The 18,204-nt window shown below is 42.4% G+C and overlaps 1 protein-coding gene across 3 annotated transcripts in view; it reads left to right on the top strand.

The window, feature by feature from the left end:
* rgs12b (regulator of G protein signaling 12b) overlaps nt 1–16,937 on the top strand; it is a 44,583-nt gene extending 27,646 nt beyond the window's left edge. Inside the window, exons 6-19 of one of the 3 annotated variants that reach the window (XM_053331983.1) lie at nt 498–519; nt 8,295–8,464; nt 8,898–8,990; nt 9,134–9,277; nt 10,266–10,448; nt 10,690–10,846; nt 11,175–11,269; nt 11,562–11,774; nt 12,251–12,324; nt 12,459–12,585; nt 12,696–12,792; nt 12,893–12,960; nt 14,139–14,187; nt 14,593–16,937. In XM_053331983.1, coding sequence (XP_053187958.1) covers nt 498–519; nt 8,295–8,464; nt 8,898–8,990; nt 9,134–9,277; nt 10,266–10,448; nt 10,690–10,846; nt 11,175–11,269; nt 11,562–11,774; nt 12,251–12,324; nt 12,459–12,585; nt 12,696–12,792; nt 12,893–12,960; nt 14,139–14,187; nt 14,593–15,194 — 2,094 coding nt within the window. In that variant the 3' untranslated portion in view covers nt 15,195–16,937. Of the gene's footprint in view, nt 1–497; nt 520–8,294; nt 8,465–8,897; nt 8,991–9,133; nt 9,278–10,265; nt 10,449–10,689; nt 10,847–11,174; nt 11,270–11,561; nt 11,775–12,250; nt 12,325–12,458; nt 12,586–12,695; nt 12,793–12,892; nt 12,961–14,015; nt 14,188–14,592 lie in introns of all 3 variants that reach the window. The other 2 variants (XM_053331975.1, XM_053331992.1) reach the window with 2 other exon arrangements.
* The last annotated feature ends 1,267 nt before the right edge of the window (nt 16,938–18,204 follow it).

The following is an 18,204-nucleotide window of genomic DNA, read 5'->3' as shown; positions in this document are numbered from 1 at the left end:
GGATACGCTTTATGTAGCTATATAATAAATGATAAAATTAGCGATTGTGAGACTGGCAAGTAAACATCACATGTCACTGTGAAACCGGGGGGCAGGTCGGCCTTAAAAGCTCCCCTCTTCACACTTTCACACACACATACACACAGTAGAGCCACACCCCTGCTAGTATAGGCTTTCTTGCAGAGCCAGCACAGCCAGTTCAGATGATTCCACCCACACGCAAGACAATGAGTGTGGGCGCTAACCTACTGTGTCGTGATGTGAAAGAGCATGTGTGTATGTGTCTATATGTGTGTGTGTGTGTGTATGTGTGTGTGTGTGTGAGTTAATGGGTCAGGTCCCGTGAGAGGAAACACTCACCGTTTGTGTCTGTGTCTCCATGTGGCCAAAAGTGTGTTTGGGGGCAGCTGCCTCTCGTCCCCTATGTATTGTTCCAGCTTGTATGAGTGTGTGATGAGGTGAGATCCTAATCCATGTCTCTCTGTGCTTTTTTACAGTCCGCCGCAGTCTCCGATGGAGGTGAGTCAACCTTGCTTTTTCTCATTATTTATCCTCTCCATTTTTTTAAAACCTTATCTAAACTTGTTTTTATCTGCCAGTTTTTCTGTTGTTTTCACAATCAACACACCCTTGACCACTATCTGTTGAATTGGCTTAAACTGACCTCCGCCCCACCTCTGTCTGCTCCGCTCCTGGCGGCAGGCTACGACCTAAAAATAGTCCCAAACTTTGTAAACATGTCAGCTGAGCAACAAGAACTCACAGTAGGAAGTAATGGTTGGGGACACGCAGCATGAGACAAAGGAAGGAACTTTTACTCTGTTAATTCTTCTTTTTGTATCTGTGATGCAGTTTTGAACTAGATGGAATGGTTAAATATCTGAAGGTTCGACATGAGTTGTACTTACTGGGATAGTGGTGGGCAATTTCCTCCAAGACGCTCATGGTGTTACACTCATAAAAAGTGATGTTATAGTCAGAAAAGTTGTCATCCTGCAAACTTGCTCACCTTAGACAGTAACTAAATTGTCAGACATTATTCATCCAAATATTGTCGTTGGAAAAGTGCCAGTGGGGATGTTTTAGTCGCTGGTAGATGATTTGATAAACACTTCACTTGAAGCATACTGAGATTTTAATAAGACTAAAAAATCTATATCTAGATTATTGTTCACAGCGTGTATTAGATTCTGTGTTCCTTCTCTGCTGTTTTCTTCTTCTGGACTTCATTTAAAGTAAAGTGCTGATGCTTGTGTCTAATTAGCATGTGCCAACAAAAACGAATAGGGTCTTGGATTTAGGAGACTTCTAATGGAGCTTTAACGCCTCACAATGCACTTAAAAGACACAATTTATAGCAAAAGGGTGAGGAGGAGGAGGAAGTAGGAGGTGAGAATGGAGGCAAAAGGGGCAGTAGAAGCCACGGCAGACGCGTTTTGTTTACGACCACTTCACACCACGTGTGTGTCTCTAGAAGAGAGGATGCTTTGTTTGTGAGTGCTGTGGAAACTCATTAACGCAGCGAAGGTTACACCGTCAATCTTATCTCGGTCGGTAGGAATCCTGCACGACTAGGCAGACGCTTCTGTGGGAAAGCTTCTCTCAAACTGATATGATGAGAAATGTTTGGGATTTTTAGATCTACGTCGTTACCTGGCAGTGCCTGGTGTCACACTTCTACTTCCTTTCAAATATTAGTCAAAAAGAGATTAATCAGTAGAGTTTATTGATTATTTAGTGAATAGCAGGGCTGGGTGTGCTGATTGTATGTGATGATAGTAAGACACTCCTCATTAAAACATTACTTAGTACACTTATGCCAGTTTAACTCCTGTATAACATAGACTGCACTCATTCAAATGGGAGTTTTAAAGCCACTGAAGCAACAATCCAAATTACAGTTATAATATAATGTATTTAATAAGAATTACAAGTATGTCAGAGTGGTTTGATCAGATTTGATTGACAGTGGCCTGGCAACATAAGCAAACAATCTCTACCCGTCCTCTATCTCTACTGTCATCACATTTCAATTCAAATGTTGCTCAATTCTGATTGGTGCTCATAAATATGTCACACCACTTTTTTCCAACTGAGCCACCCTCCTTCTTCAAACACAGTGAGAAGAGAGCAGACAGAGACGCAAATATGACTCAAGTAAAGTTTTATTTGTATAGCTTCATATCACAAATCAGAGAGTTTCCTCATGAGGTTTTACAGTCTGTACAGTAATACAACATCTACTGGGGCCTGTAGGTGTAAATGTAAGAAACCTCAGGAGAAGCAACAGGGGAAGGATCCCTCTCTAAGGACAGACAGACCTGTAATAGATGTTGTGTGTGCAGAAGAGACCAAGAGAGATAAATTACAGAGAGAAAGATAAGGACTGAAGAGGTGAGGATGAATCTCCTGCAGGATGAGAAGCCAGATCCAAAAACCTCTGCAATTTGGCAACGGCATCCAGGGAAGCAGAGCGATCTCAGGATGGTGCTTGTCCCAAGAGAGGACAAGGACAGGGAAATAGGCAGGAAGAGGGAGAAAAGAGAGAAGGAGAAGAGAAGGTTAGAGAGAGATGCAGTGGTTATCAGAAGAGTTGCAATAATCCTTGCAAAAAGGATGAGGTTTAAGTTTAGATTTAAAGGGCTCAACAGACTGCAGGGAGATTAATCCATAACAACGTGGCCCAATAGGAAAAAGCCACCTGCTGACACACAGGAGCCCTGCATTTTGAGAACAGATTATAAGCTTTAAGGAGATCAGACAGGTACAATATTGATGATAATAATAATAACACATTTGGTTTGTTGGTGCCTTTCAAACACTGAAGGACACTTTACAGTGCAACAAAAAGAACTGGAGCAGTATGAACTGAATATAGCAGATAATTAAACAGCAAATGTTAATGAGTTTAATTATAATGAGTTAACTTATATGTTTGGAGCTGTGATTTGAACTGTAATGTACCGTAGAGAGTTTCAGAGTGTTGAAGGTGCTGGTATCCATGGTGCTGAGTCTAAAATCAGGGAGAGACGACCAAGCAACTGAGGAGGATGATAAAAGACGGGGAGGGGGCGTAAGGATGGAGACGGTCTGATTATGGAGATTAAAGAGGGCGTTAAAAGGTAGCCGGATGAGGAAGGTGGAAGGTGTGGATTCTTGCAGCAGAGGTTTTGAAAGATTTGGAGCTGATGCAGAAGTTTATAGGGAATACCAGAAATGGATGGCACTGCAGAAATCAATACGAGATGTTAAAATACAAAATAATAAAATAGGCAGCATGTGAGGTATTATTGATAGGGGTATTCATTCTGCATTTACATCAAATTTGGCAAAGCGTGAAAAACAACAATCCTCCTATTCATGTGGATGAGGGCAGTGTGTTGACATGCGGGGGTGGAGAACACATAGGGGTCAGACAAAAAAAAAAAAAAAATACGGCGGCCATCTGGCAAGAAATTGAACCAGACTCGACTTTTGCCCAACACCAAGGTGCGCAGGCCACCCGCGTACATTTAAGCGCACATTCTCGATGGATTACTTTGTAACGTGAACGCCGTGTTTGGACTGTTTACTCCGTGTTCATTGCGACAAAAAGAGTGGTAAAATCAAGTCGTCAAATTGTACAAACCGCTGCACGGTGTTTGGCTTCTGATGAGTGTTTAAATGCATGAATCTGTCAGCGTTACCTTCTAACAACACGCCCCCGCTGCTGAAGGCCTCTGAGTCATAGTGTCAGATTGCTGCATTTGGTGTGAACACAGCTTAAAGTCAAATATACTGATGAATATGACACCAAGGCTTTTTATTCAGAGGGGAAATGTGAACTTACAGTCAACAATGGAAATAGTAAAGAAAATGTATGTGTACTTAGACTATTTCTTCCTCTGACTGTTGAATATTAGATGTTCTTGGAGAGTGACTCCTGAAGGACTATAGCAGAATAACAGTGGTAATGTTATACAACTGGTAGTGTGTGTATTTGTATTGTGCCTTCCTTGTTGTTAACCTGTCTCACACATTTTGATTTATTTTGATGTCGAGACAAGAGTAGGTTGGTATATATTATTCTTTCGTGTGTGTGTGTGTGTGTGTGTGTGTGTGTGTGTGTGTGTGTGTGTGTGTGGCAGGCCTCATTAGTCTCAGTAGTGGCCTTCCTTTAACAAGCTCCTCATCAATACTGCAGTGTGTGTGTGTGTGTGTGTGTGTGTGTGTGTGTGTATGCGTGTACAGACATACATGTGTGTTCTCCATCGTTTTTAGTTCCCTCCTCCCTCAGCTCTCAATTATTCATCATCTCAAGGCCTGTGTGTGCTTGTATCACTTACCTGGAAGCTCATAGATGTGTGTGTGTGTGTGTGTGTGTGTGTGTGTGTGCGCACTGTGACCTGACTCTCTGTGGTCTCTCAGGCTGTCAGCTGGGTTGCTCACCACCAACTCTCTCTCTCTCTCTCTCTATCTCTCTTCTTCAGTCCCTCCTCTTTTCTTCCTATTTTCCTTCCTTCTCTTTCTTCCTCCCCGTGATGCTGTCATATGTGTGTGTGTGTTTTCAACCGGGTGTTATTTGAGTTTGCAAGAGGCCCCCCGATAGGGTGAGTATGGATGGAGGGGCTTGGTTACCCCTTAGGAATCGCTACCTGCCCCGCTGGCACCACACAGGCTCCTACCAGCTGTATCCAGGTGAGGAGACAGCCGGCGCTTCTAGAGAAACTTCACATTTTAGGCACAGAGGAGCATTAGTACTTTAAAATATTGACAATAGAAGGCCTTGATGTTGGTTATCTTTTAGTCGTGAAGCTAACTTTAAGAGGAAGCGTAACGATCACAAGATGCAGGTAGTTTTGTAGCTACTGAGTGCAGACTGGGGGTCACATGAGCTTAAACCTGTCTGTTGGTAGAAATGTGTGTGAGCAGCTGTTGTGTTTTAAAGATGTTGTTGCTATTCTGGTGATTGACTGTGGCTTCCATTTTCCATTGAACTTCAACCTAACAAACTAAACTAAAGCTGAGCATTTTCACTTCAAAATATCTTTACTTTCTTTTCCATTGGTATAAGAAAGGTGAGCATTTTCACATCAAAATGCGCCAAGTTGTTTAGTGATTTCACTAAAAGCCCTTGAAAACTTGTGTTTCAACTCTGAAGTATGTCTCAATAGCAAAAAATTAAGAATCAAAGTTGAAGTTTGGAAAGATAAACATGCTTAGTTCTTATTTATTAGGAGTTTGAAAAGCTCAGCTGCTTCATCAGGGCTGCGTGGGTGTACTTTCATCAGATTTTACTGACACTAGCCTGACCCCTCAATTTCATCTTGGGGTTTTTTTTGTTTTTCCTTTCAAATATTGCAAAATTGTGATTGGTTCACAGAAGTCTGTAACAGATGGAAACATTAATGCAGTAATGTCTCTTGTGAAATCGCCTGAACTATTGAAGTTTAGCAGAAAATTATGTAATCATGTAGAAAATAGCTTTTCAAATCATACTTGTTGAATATTTCCAGTTGATTCCAGTAATGGAAGTTGCAGTAATTGTGATATCTAAGTGTTTAAAATCAAGCTTGGTTTAAATTTGGAGACTAGACTTGCCAAAAGCATTTTGTTTAATTGAGTTGTGAGCTTTAATTTGAGCATGCTTTTGATAGAATCTTTTATTTTGACGAGGAAAATATGGAAACTAACTCAAAACACAAAACAATGTACATAGAGTTTATATCCTGTTATTACTGTTGATGATGTGATGCATGTTGTGCTGTTGGAGTATCTCTGTGTTAGACTGATGAGCTGTTCAGGGTGCATGTTGTATGCATGTGATAGACTTCACTTCCTGTCACACGGAGGAGAAAAGTGGTTTAGAAAATGGATGGAGTGATGTTGGCCTCTCATTCACAGCGACACATAACCATTAGTGAGTGAAGGAGTTGTTTACTACGTCATTTGGAGCTGAACGCCAGTGAATGAACCGAGCTCTTTCGTAAATCATGATTAAAAATATCCCCAGTGTGAAAATGGTCATTGATAATATTAAATGGGTTAAAAGACACACACACAAAAATCACATTGGAATTATCCATTTATAGTAAAGTTTTCAAGTTTTCCAAGTAAATCACACAGAACTTTAGCTTTGGGCAGGATTCTGATCTTTCAGTTTATTTACAGGATTTGCGTCTTCCCAGGCACCTGACCGGTGATGGCTTCCCTCTGGCACTTCTTCTATTTTGTTTTATCTCGACTGAGAAACCCACTCTAAGTTGGTCAGGCCTGAAGCTGCGTTATTCTGGTTATTCTCAGCTTCTCTCCTTTTTCGTTCTGCCTCCTGATCTTATTTTGCTTATTGGTTCAAACATTAAGAACACTAACTCTGCGCCTGTCCAAAACGTGCCTGATGGCTCGGCCTCCGGTGCTGATGCTTTAACTTGCATACAAATGAATACTGTTGATTTGAGGTGAGAATGAGTACCAACAACTTGAAAGAAATTACATTTTTTTTATAATCTATTATTCACAGATGTTAAGTCCTGTAATTGTTTCTCTTTCAATGATAATGAAGGCTGCATTTAAACACATAGCAGAGAGAGAGAGAGAAAGAGAGAGAGAGAGAGAGAGAGAGAGAAGAGCGGGAAACATTTGTTCAGATTTGTTCTTATTCTGGTTTTGAACTGCTCATGGGAAGTAGCCTAAGAGTCTGCTCATTTTTGATTAAAAGCTCTGTTTTTCGCTGTCTACTTTGTATTTTTTTTAGAGCATGTCGTGTGAAAAAACTTTTTATGGAGCTGAGCTGATACTTAACTTTCACAAGAAAACACTGCTGACCACTGATTGGTCAGTCGTTTATCTCATTCACAGGCTTTCTTTTCCAGAGAAAGCTTTCCACTTCTCCCTCTCCTCACGCCGCCTCTCTCACTCTCTCTCTCTTTTCAATTCAAAGGGCTTTATTGGCATCACAGTTTAAAGAACTATATTATGGTATGTCGATACATATTGGGTAACAAGATATGCCCTCTCTGCTTTTCCTAGGAGTATTTTTAATTTTGAGAGGTCATTAAGCTCCTAAGCTGTTCCTTACTTTATTGACTGTTTTACATCATTGGAGGAAGTAGCTTGACGTGCTTGAAATACGAGGAAGAGGATTTGTCCTGTTCTTTGTATTAACTTCTGCATTAGTTGGATGTAGTGAATGGTTGAAAAGGAGAAATGTGTAGAGGATGAAAATGAAACGGAAACAATGAGCGTCTGACTCCACAGTGAATCACCTGTTGAGTGTTTGATGGTTGTCTATTTGTGCTTTAGAATGTAACAGCTGTGAAAACAACTTAGCATTTCCTTACTTTCACAGGCTTTATCTCTCTGAGAAAGCATTCCACCACTGTCTGTCTGTGTCTGCAGCTCGCTCGCCCTCTCTCTCTCTCTCTCTTTTTTTCTTGTTCATTCAAAGTTTATAAATATTGATTGTCATGTGTCCAAATTGCACCAAATTTGACACTGCACTTCCTTGGGTCCTCAGCAATGCACCCACCAAATGTGAAGTAGATCAGATGAATGGTTCTCGATATACATGAAGGACATACATACATATAGACGAACAGAGATTCCTTCCTTTAGTAGAGAGATAGACACAATTGAGGAACTAAGCATCAATTGCATCAATGCATTATTTGCATATATTTGCTATGTAATGGCAGACCGACGCTTAGACTGTGACAGGAATAGGATACCCTTGAGTGTAGCGAATTATAGATTGAATTTATTTCCTACAAACGAGAAGTAGTTCAAACAAATGTTGAGATCGAATCTGTAATATCAATATTGTAGGAGCTTGTGTGAGATAAAGTATGTTGTATAGGGGTGTGTGTGTGTGTGTGTGTGTGTGTTCAAAGTGAATGATAAAGAAAACAGAAAACAGAAAACTATGCTGCAGACATATGTAAGTAAACAAGATTGACCTTAGCTTATCATCAGCTGATAGTGTTGCCTTCATGTACAGTGCAGTAAAGCCAGTAAAGTGGCAATACATTTAGAAAAAACCTTCATCTTAATATGTATTGTAACCATATCACCCAGCCTACGATATATTGCTTGAGGACTCTGCTGTTAAAAATGTTTACATACAGTAAAAAAGTGAGATGCATTAAGATTTTTTTCATTGCATCCTGATTAAAATCAAATTGGGATGCTCCTAAAGATATCCAGCCATACTGAAGTCAGACTACAACTAATTTTTGACGTTGTATGTCTCTGTGTGTGTGTGTGTGTGTGTGTGTGTGTGTGTGTGTGTGTGTGTGTGTGTGTGTATGTGAGAGCAGAACTGAACAGCGTGGAGCTGCAGGGCTGCAGCAGCGACAACAGTCTGAACAGCAATGCCAGCCTTCCCAGCGTCCAGAGCCACCGGCGCCACACTGAGAGGAGAGTGGCCAGCTGGGCTGTCTGCTTCGAGAGACTGCTGCAGGACCCCGTGGGCGTCCGCTACTTCTCGGTAACACAACAGCACATGACGGCTGGTGGCAAATGCACATTCACAAGGACACATAGGCTGTCTCCAACGATGAAAGACACATGAATTAAACCTTTCACATGAAATATAAATGATATAGAAGTATTCCACTAACTAAAGTCTTCTGTTTTGGGAAATCACATATATCATTGCTAAAAAAGTTGAACTGCACTTATTTTAGAGACATTTTTAAATGTTAAAAATCTGTTATGGGGCTGAACCATTTGGTCAGGCATGTCAGCACATGTTCTGTATCTACAGTACTGCACAGATTCACCAAAGGATTCATTTGCATTTTGCATTTTATCATATTCTAAACTGACCTTTTTAGTTTATTGTCTCTATACAGCTGATATTCTCTTAATTCATATTTTTATTTCATTGTTTTATTCACATTTACCTCTTTGTGCTGCAGGAGTTCCTAAAGAAAGAGTTCAGTGAGGAGAATATCCTCTTCTGGCAGGCTTGTGAGTTCTTCAGTCACGTCCCCGAGAATGACAAGAAGCAGGTAAAACACATACAAGCACATAGTCATATCACACTCATCTATCACACCTCTCTAGCACCAGCTGGAGGAAATGAGTTATTTAGCTCTCTCTCACTCTTCATCTTCTTCTTCTGCCCCGACTCTCTCTCCTCATCTTCTCCAAGTTATCTCAGCGAGCCAGAGAAATCTACAACAGCTTCCTGTCCAGTAAAGCCACCACACCAGTAAACATAGACAGTCAAGCTCAGCTGGCAGACGACATCCTCAACGCTCCGCAACCTGACATGTTCAAGGAACAGCAACTGCAGGTAGCGTATACATAAAACAAACACACACACGCATCAAGAGAGTTAACTGGCAAAAAGTCAAGGTGATTATCACTTCTGTGAAACAGGAAGCATCTGATCCAGAGGCTATACTTAGATGACACTGACCTCTGACCTTCCCTGATGGGAGGGGAAGTGAAAGCTTTCCCTCGAGGACAAATTATTATCACTGATTTAAAAAAAACTGAAACAAAACAGACCCTTATTGAAAATGTACTAGTATTACAGCGCTGGGTGCTCACACAGCATAAGGTCAACTATTCATCTTCGCCTGCTGTCTAGCATCATGGATGTGAATGGCCTCTTAGATCGGCAAGTCGTGGAGGGGAGGGGGGGTATCGCTGAAAAGGTCTATTGATTTCAACAGCTGAGCTCAGATGTTCAAACTGATAAGAGTCACAAGGCTAGAAGGATATTCTCATCATCACCGTCTATATTTTTACACATCAAACATGCACACATATTCTCTCTGAGACACACACACACACACACACATGCACGCACACACACCCGCACAAACACACACACACACATCAAAGCCCCGATATGAGTTTTTCCAAAATACCCCTGGGCTCATTAAGATCTCGTGGCGCCTTTGACTCAGGATCTAGGGTCAGACTTATACACGCATGAGCTGTTAAACATACACATATACAGCCACAGTCACACCGTCCTCTTTTCCTTTTGTTCTCTCCCACTGAGTATGTGTAAGTTTAACGTGAAACACACAATCTTTGTGCATCAGCAGCCATCCAATGAAAAAAGGGCTGCTAAAGCCTTTCAGCATCAGCACGCATCTTCTTGTTATCAATCCATTCTGTCACTGCCATCTCTCCTTTTCTTAATCCTCTCTAATCCTCCTTTTCTTCATTCTGTTTCCTATGCTAATTTTGTCCAATCCTCCTTTACCATCTTCCTTCCTGCCATTTTTTTTGTTGCCCACTGATCGCTCCTCTCCTTCCTTTTTCAGATCTTCAACCTAATGAAGTTCGACAGCTACACGCGGTTCCTAAAGTCTCTGCTGTACCAGGAGTGTATGTTGGCGGAAGTGGAAGGCAGACCCTTACCGGACCCTTACCACGTTCCCAGCAGCCCCACCTCCAAACACAGCACCACCGGCTCCGATCGCTCTAATCTCTCCACGCCTAAGAAGGTAACAACACACACAGCTTATAAATATACCAGTATATAAATAAGGATCACAGACTTCCTTCAAAAAAAGGTTCATTGCGACTCTAGTTGAAGTCTCAGTATTTCCATTAGCAGAACAGATGAAAGGTTTTACGCTGAGTCGGGCTTGTCTCTTCAACTGTGTCTCTGCACTCTAATGAGCTCGCTGCATGTGCAAACTGCTGTGTGTATCCCACTTCAGTCACTTTGTTTGTTTCTAACAGGAGGACAAGAAGAGCAAGTCAGGTCGATCTTTGAATGAGGACAGCCATCCCGGTCATGATTCAGGAGACCGGAGGAAAGGCATGTTCTTCTCCTGGTCCCGCAACAGGAGCTTCGGCAAAGGCCCCAAAAAACGAGAGCTGGCTGACTTCAACTACAGTCAGTAGTTCTCTTTTCTTTACTTCTTCTCCTTCTATTTAAGCTCTTTATTTTTACAACAAGGCCCTCTTCTTGAGAATGTAACACCTAAACATATTTCTGTTGCTTATTTAATAACACAGATCACTCAACATGTCCTTAATATTCATTTAGCTGTGGTCGCACACAAATATAGCAATATCAAAACAGCCGAATCACTGCTATTCTAACTACAGAAGCAAGTTGAGCAAGGGTCTATTTTTCATGCTGGATAAGGATAAAGAGTTTTAGAATTACTCCCTTGTTTGTCTTTCTTGTAGACACTGCTGACACATGTATTATTTTTCAGATTTCTCCGGCAGCAACGGTCGGCGTGAATCCCAAGGCTCGCTGTCTTCAGGAGCCAGTCTGGAGCTCGGAACGTCGGGGTCGGGGAGGAACGAGGTCAGTCTGGAAATAGACGTCACCAGATAATCAGTTTAGGCATTTGCAGCAATGGGAACATAGACATGTCAGCATAAAGATGTTTTATCTTGGCTCTCTTCCTCTCATTTAGTTTATCTGCTCTAAAAGTAACTTCAACTAAAAACATTGAAATGACTGAAATAACATCATTAAAAACAGTCTGTTTTTCCTGCTCTCTAAGCTCTATTGTTTCTCTTATTGTTTTAACCCTCTTTGTGCTGTCTTATCTGCTCTCTCTCTCCCTGTCTCTGTTTCTGTTTTCTTCCTCCAGGGTGATGTTTCCCGTGGCGCAGTATCAGTGTCAACAGAGCGTGGAGGAGGCAGCGCCCCCTTGAGGCAATGTAACATAAGCTTGCCGGACGGCTCGTGTTGCTCCGTGCCACTCAGAGCCGGAGTGTCCATCAGGGATCTGCTGCTGGGACTCTGTGAGAAGCTCTGCATCAACCTGGCAGCTATAGACCTCTTCCTGGTCGGAGGGGAGAAGGTATGACCCAAATATAGTTTTTTGGCTTTAAAGGTTCTGTGAAAAACATGGGCAAGTGTGGTTACTTTAAAATATATAAATTATAATTTTAAAGGTGCCTTATTCATTACTTCTATATGAACAATGGGTCAAATGACTGTTATCTTGGTGACAAACCCACAGAATCATCCAGTTTCTCTCAGTTCTGTGGAGCGTTTTAGTATCTTTTGGATCTTTGTTTTGGTTTTAACTATTTAAGTTCAGTCTCACTGAATTACCAACGTGATGGCCATATAAACTTTATATGGTTGTTGTGAAGTTGTGCCCCCAAGTAGCAATAACAAAGAAATATGAATGTATTTTTTCTAATATAAAAAATAAGTATTTTAGAGCAGTAATTGTCACAGTTTTATTTCCTTCTGCTTTATTTATTGTGTGACCATGGGCCATTTTTTTATGATAACTTCTCTCTGTGTTTCTCTGTCTCACTCTCTCAGCCACTTGTTTTGGACCAAGACTGTATGACGTTGTGCTCTCGAGACCTCCGATTAGAAAAACGCACTCTCTTTAGGTCAGTAATATGCAGTCGTCATCCGTTTTTGGCTAATTATAACATTTGTAACCAGTTCTTGATATGTTGTTACCACTAACACTACAACTACAGAGCCCTGCAGGAAGTCTTTATTCTACTCTCTTTTGTTCCAGACTCGACTTGGTCCCCATTAATCGTTCAGTTGGTCTAAAAGCAAAGCCCACCAAGCCAGTGACTGAGGTCCTCAGGCCCGTGGTGGCCAAATATGGCTTGCACCTCTCTGATTTGGTGGCACGCATTGTAAGCCCCTCCCCCACTCAACCTATATACTTGTACACAGACAGAAACAGACAAACAGGTGCTGATAAAGTTATTCTCATTTCATGTGTGTGTGTGTATGTTTGATGCAGAGCGGGGAGTCGGAGCCTTTAGATCTAGGTCTTCCTATATCCAATCTGGATGGACTGCGAGTTGTATTAGATATAGCAGAACACACTTCTGAAAAAGGTAAGGAACACACACACATATAGAAAAAAATAGCTCTACTGTCTCATTTATTATGATTTTTCACCAGTGTTGCTACATCTGCCTCTCTGTCCTCCATCAGACAAACAGAAAGCAGCTCCCTCTAAGAGCCACGTCCCACCCTCTACAAGCAGAAACCAATCAACAACAGTAAGATCCCCTCCAACTTCTTACTTCCCATTTTTTCCCCCACTCTCGCTCTGGAATGTTCCATAACCCACTGAATGTCTCCACTTCCTGGTTGATGATGTCACGCTACTAAGTGTCTCCCTCGCTGTCTTCAATCACCCACGTCTGTTTTGCGATGTGTCATAAATGTGCGCAGGTGTATGATTTGTGCCTGTGGCAGCGTGCGGGCTGTGTGTGTGTGTCTGTGTGTGTGTGTTTTTGACTGTATCCATGTGCACTGTCATGTGGGGGCCGAGACCCCGTCACACTCTTGGGGATCCTAATGTTCCGTAATTGTGGTCTGCCTGCGGCCGAATGCATCATCGACTTTTGCTCTCTGGTTTGCTGGTTCTCTTTCTTCCATAACAAACCCACTGGCCGGCCGATAAAAGCCCAGCCTGGATGAGGCTTTCGCTGGGTCTCACAACCTCCAGAAATTCCCTCTCTCCAGCTGGAAAGGATTTAGTTGGTGGTGGTAGTTCTTTCTATTGCTATCTAGGTTTTTCTTGATATTATTGGGCTTTTACCTTAATGAAGACCATCTGAAGTGGTTCTTCATGAGAATTATTATTACAATAGACATCTTCTCACCTCCAGGGTAGTGTGTGGCTCTTTAGTAGTAGATAGTTGGTCCCTCTGGTGTTGTGGTGTGTGTCACTGTTAGCCTACATGTTGGTGATGTCTAGTAGACACTGTTGGACATCGTGGTTGTATGGAACATCCTACCTGTCTTTAAATAGAAATGATATGTTTCTACTAGTTATTTTCAATCAATGTCATTCATTATTGATTACATCAAACCGACAATCATATTATTTTCATCCAATCATCTGAAAACAGTCGCCATCATTGAAACCTGTGCCCCCCCCCCCCCCCCCCCCACCTCATCCCCTTCATCAAAGTGCTCCTATTTTAGAAACTCCTCACCATCAGTAGCATTAGTCCCTCCACGTGTTGTCATTACTTGTGCCCATAATTGCGCCATCTTGACTCATCAGGGCTCTAATGCCCCGCTCCACTTTCCTTGTGGCCCCCAGGGGGAGGACAGGCCGTCAGGGAAAGCTGGTTCAGCCCACCCCCATGGGGAAAACGGCAAGGCTGGGCCCAGCCCTGACACAAGCAGCCATCCCTTACCCAACCACTCTGTTTCTCTCCATAAGGCTCCGGAGAAAAGAAAGCAGAAAAAGATAAATATAGACGAAGCTGAAGGTAAAGATGAAACGACCTCCCTCTCTTTCTTTTGTGAACTCTTGTTCCTGTAGCTGTGTTGCTATGATCACACTAACCCTTTTTTGCCTTGTCTGCAGTAATGCAGAAGCAGCACCAAATGCTTTCGGAGCTAGCTAGCTACATGTAGCACAGTCACCTCTGCTCACACTGAATGTAGCTTTGACTTGTCTAACTGATTAATACACACCCTCTTCTGCATGTTTTCTCAATTACAATCAATGTTGTTTTCAACTGTTTTCAAGATGTTATCTTTGGTGATTATTCACTTGTGTATCTGTGTGTGCGCACACATGCACGAAAACGTGCGTGTGTTTGTGTGTCTGCACATGTGTGTGTTTCTGTTTGTGTGTGTGTGTGTGTGTGTGTGTGTGTGTGTGCAAGCAGAGTTCTTCGACCTCATATCCAAAGCTCAGAGCAACCGAGCAGACGACCAGCGAGGCCTGCTAAACAAAAGCGACCTGCAGCTCCCAGACTTTCTGCGCCTGTCGCCAGCGGCAACCAACCAGGCTGCGCCTCCTCTCTACGACCCCGAGCCAAGTTGCTCCACCCCTAATTCCCGTAACCCCAACAACGGCAGCTTCCCTAGCAGCGGTCGCCGGGGCAATAAGGCGAACAGCAACGACAGGGGAGGCGGCACCAACTCGCTCAATGCAAGCCATCAGTCCCACAGCTTGGACTCTGCACTGGGCACTGAGAGTGGAGGGGGGAGGAAAGCCAGACCACCTCCTCCATTTCCTGGCACCATCTCCCCCATCCACCCATCCCAGGCCGCCCAGCGTGGTCTCCTCCAGGACTCTGGCAGGGGAGAATCAGTCCAGATGCTGGAGGAGGACACCCGGTCAGATCTGACTCTAGTGGGAGAGGGAGACATTAACAGCCCCAGCCTCAACTACATCACTCCCTCAGCCCTAACGTGCAAACCCTACCCCCGACCCCAACAACAAGCACAGGATGGTCGGCCTAGCTCAGGTACCTCCCCCGTGTGAACTCTATAAACTTTTGAACTTTCACCTCTTCCTTCACCTGACCGCGAACGGGACTGGAGACCCCTTTAAAGTCAGTTTGAAGTTCCTCGTCGGGCCATTTTCAGCTCAGACCTCGAGAACTCTCAGGCTGCCGCTGAATGGCCCAGAATGCATCCAGATCTCCTCCCTTCTCATTCTCAAGAACATGTTTTAATTTAACAAATCACAGTTTAAATCCAATTACAGAAACTTTTAACTCCATATTAAAGTGTAAAAATACAGTTAAAGCTCACAACTAATGTAAAAAAATGACAGAGCTGAGACCCTCATAACAGAAAATAGAAATAAATGTTCATTTAGTCAAATAGTGAGTTGATCTAGTGATGTATGCACTACCTTCTGTCCAGCATCTACTTAAGCAAACAGGTCAGGCACATGAAAGAGAGGAAAGATGGATGCATTAGGCTTGGATGGAGCTTGTCCTTGGAATTTCCCCTGCGTGGTGTGTATCTGTGTGAACTTTTGAGCGGACTTGCTTTGGAATTTTGTTTGTGGAGAGGTCGAGCTCAGGACGACTCGGCGACGACCAGTGCCAAACTCCCTCCTCCTCCAGCCCCTCCCAGTGTACAGAACCTAACAATGCACTTTAGCCAATTACAAACAAGACTTCACACATTTTTAAAAATCATTTTCCTCCCTCTTTTTTTTTTTTTGTACTTTGAACTCACAGTTTGTTTCACGCTACAGGTGGTTGAGCTTCTCTAAGTTCAGAAAAACAGCTTATATTGGCTAATGATCATGCGCTCCAGATCCAGAGTGGTATGGGAGCTACTTTTAGCGTCCTTCTAAGCGAACCATGTGTTATTTTCAAACTTATTACACGCTTTTGAACACACTGCACGCCAACCCTATAAATACAGACATATGCTTACAGTATGGACGCATACACATTTTGCTCAGCTGTTCTTTATCGATCCGAGCACAGTGCATTCTGTGTCTCCCAACGCTCTCCTCTCACCTCAGGCCTTTCTCGTGTCACTCATGAAAAACAGACTATAGCGACGACGGCGCACACGTGGAATCTCGCTATCCGACCAAATAATCCAGAAAGTTCTGCGCCAATTGTACATGAGCAGTTTTCTCTTTTTTTTTTTTTTCCATCTCCATCCTCTACTTGTTCTTCTTTGCACTACATCGCACAGCAGCATCTGTTTTTGTTTTGTTTCTTCTTTTTTTTTTCTCTCTCGCTTTTTAAACGAGTTTTCACAGTTTAGCAATTCAATGTTTGGAGCTGTCATTTCCTGCAGGGACTCAGCTGGAAAAACTGGACTAACAAAAGGCAAAACCTTTCACTTTTTACAGTTCCTACTTTATCCTGTGCTATACTCTCAAGAAAACATTAATTTATCCCACATCCTTTTTAATTTTCACTATCTTATCAGTTAAAAGTATTACTTTGTATATAGTCAAGTTGGTGAAATCACAGTGTTACTGTAGTCATTGTTGAATTTGCAACGCAGCCACGCTGTTTGCTTCAGTTGTGTCACGGTAGAAATTGATTCTCCTCTGTTCTGTTCAGTTGACTGTACTGTCTGTAAATAGATCAAATAAATGTTTTAGAGTTTAAACTCTCTGCAGAGCCTCATGTGATTAGCCTCTTTTCTTTTCTTAGACTTTTCAACAAGATCCGAGACATTAGATTCTCCTCGCTTCATTGTTCATGAGTACATGCAACCACATTTGGACTCCGCACTTCTCTGCATCGGGATCAGTGTTTACATGGAGGTTTTTATATGCTCACTCATATCCTGATTGTCAAAGGAGTAGATTGACATTTTTGGGAATGGTTACTCATGTCTGTCTGTTAAATATAAAGGTTGAACCATTCAACTAGCAGCACCTTGCCATACAGTATAGATATAGGCTTATTATATCTTGTTTGTGTAATCCGTCTTTAAAAACAACAAATAGCAGTTTTTGATGAAGGGTTGTGTGCCAGACTATTTCTTTGACACGAGCAGCGACTTCCTGGTGACTGCTGGTTGCCCCGGTGACCTCAAAGTAACAACAAGACTCCATAAAGTTAATGCCAAGAAAGATTCTGGCACGTAACCCACGATGAAACCTCAACATATCATTTAACAACTGAGGTTTGTAAGAATGAATCAAACAACATGCAGCGTGTTCATTACTGATTCTGTCACCTTTCCCACTGCCAGACCAGCTGTTTTTGGTTTTTCCCAGCCTTCATATTTAGTTTACAGAAACGACGGGCAACAAAGTGAATAAAGGCAGTTCCCAAAAAATCGAATTATCCCTTCAATGTCAAATGGAATAACTATCCTTGCTATTGCTGTCAGATCTCATATCTTAAATTGATCAGGAGCCTTTCTACTTGGAATGCTTTGCCAATAACAACAAAGAAGAAGATGTTTCTGTTTTTGACCTCTGTCCACCTCACCCTGTCACACACACTCCTATCTATCTTACTTGATATTCATCTCCTCTTGCTGTTTCCTGTTCTTTCCTCTATATAAATATATGTGTGTGTATGTGTGTGTGTATGTGTGTGTGTTTGTCTGCAGGACAGGGCTTTTGTTCTGGGGTACAAAGCCTTTTGGGGGTACTAGGCTATTAGCTATGCATGGGTTCCCCTCTGCTCAACGCCTTGTTAGGCAAGCTTTGTCATGCTGGGCTCTTTGGTAGCCCACAAACAAAACTAAGTTCTGTGTTTTTTTTTCTCTCATCCGGACACACACACACACACACACACTCACTCATTTCCACTTCACACATACATGCTCGCGCTCACACACAGCGCCTACATCTGTGTGTGTCTTTAGCATCACATGATGATCTTATTCTGTAGGGGTTTTCATTAGAATAATTCTTCAGTGTTTTTTGTTGTGTGTTGTCGTTTCCTCCGGTACTGACATGTGACAACAGCAGCCGACTGATTGTATTTAACCAGTCCATATAATTAACCCGTCCATCTCTGTGCAGAAGAGAGAGAGAGGGAGAGAGAGAGGGG

The sequence above is a fragment of the Scomber japonicus genome, chromosome 2, assembly GCF_027409825.1.
Source record: "Scomber japonicus isolate fScoJap1 chromosome 2, fScoJap1.pri, whole genome shotgun sequence".
NCBI classification, from domain to species: domain Eukaryota; kingdom Metazoa; phylum Chordata; class Actinopteri; order Scombriformes; family Scombridae; genus Scomber; species Scomber japonicus.
The sequence above is the reverse complement of the archived record's forward strand: the minus strand, read 5'-3'. Positions and strand labels throughout refer to the sequence as shown.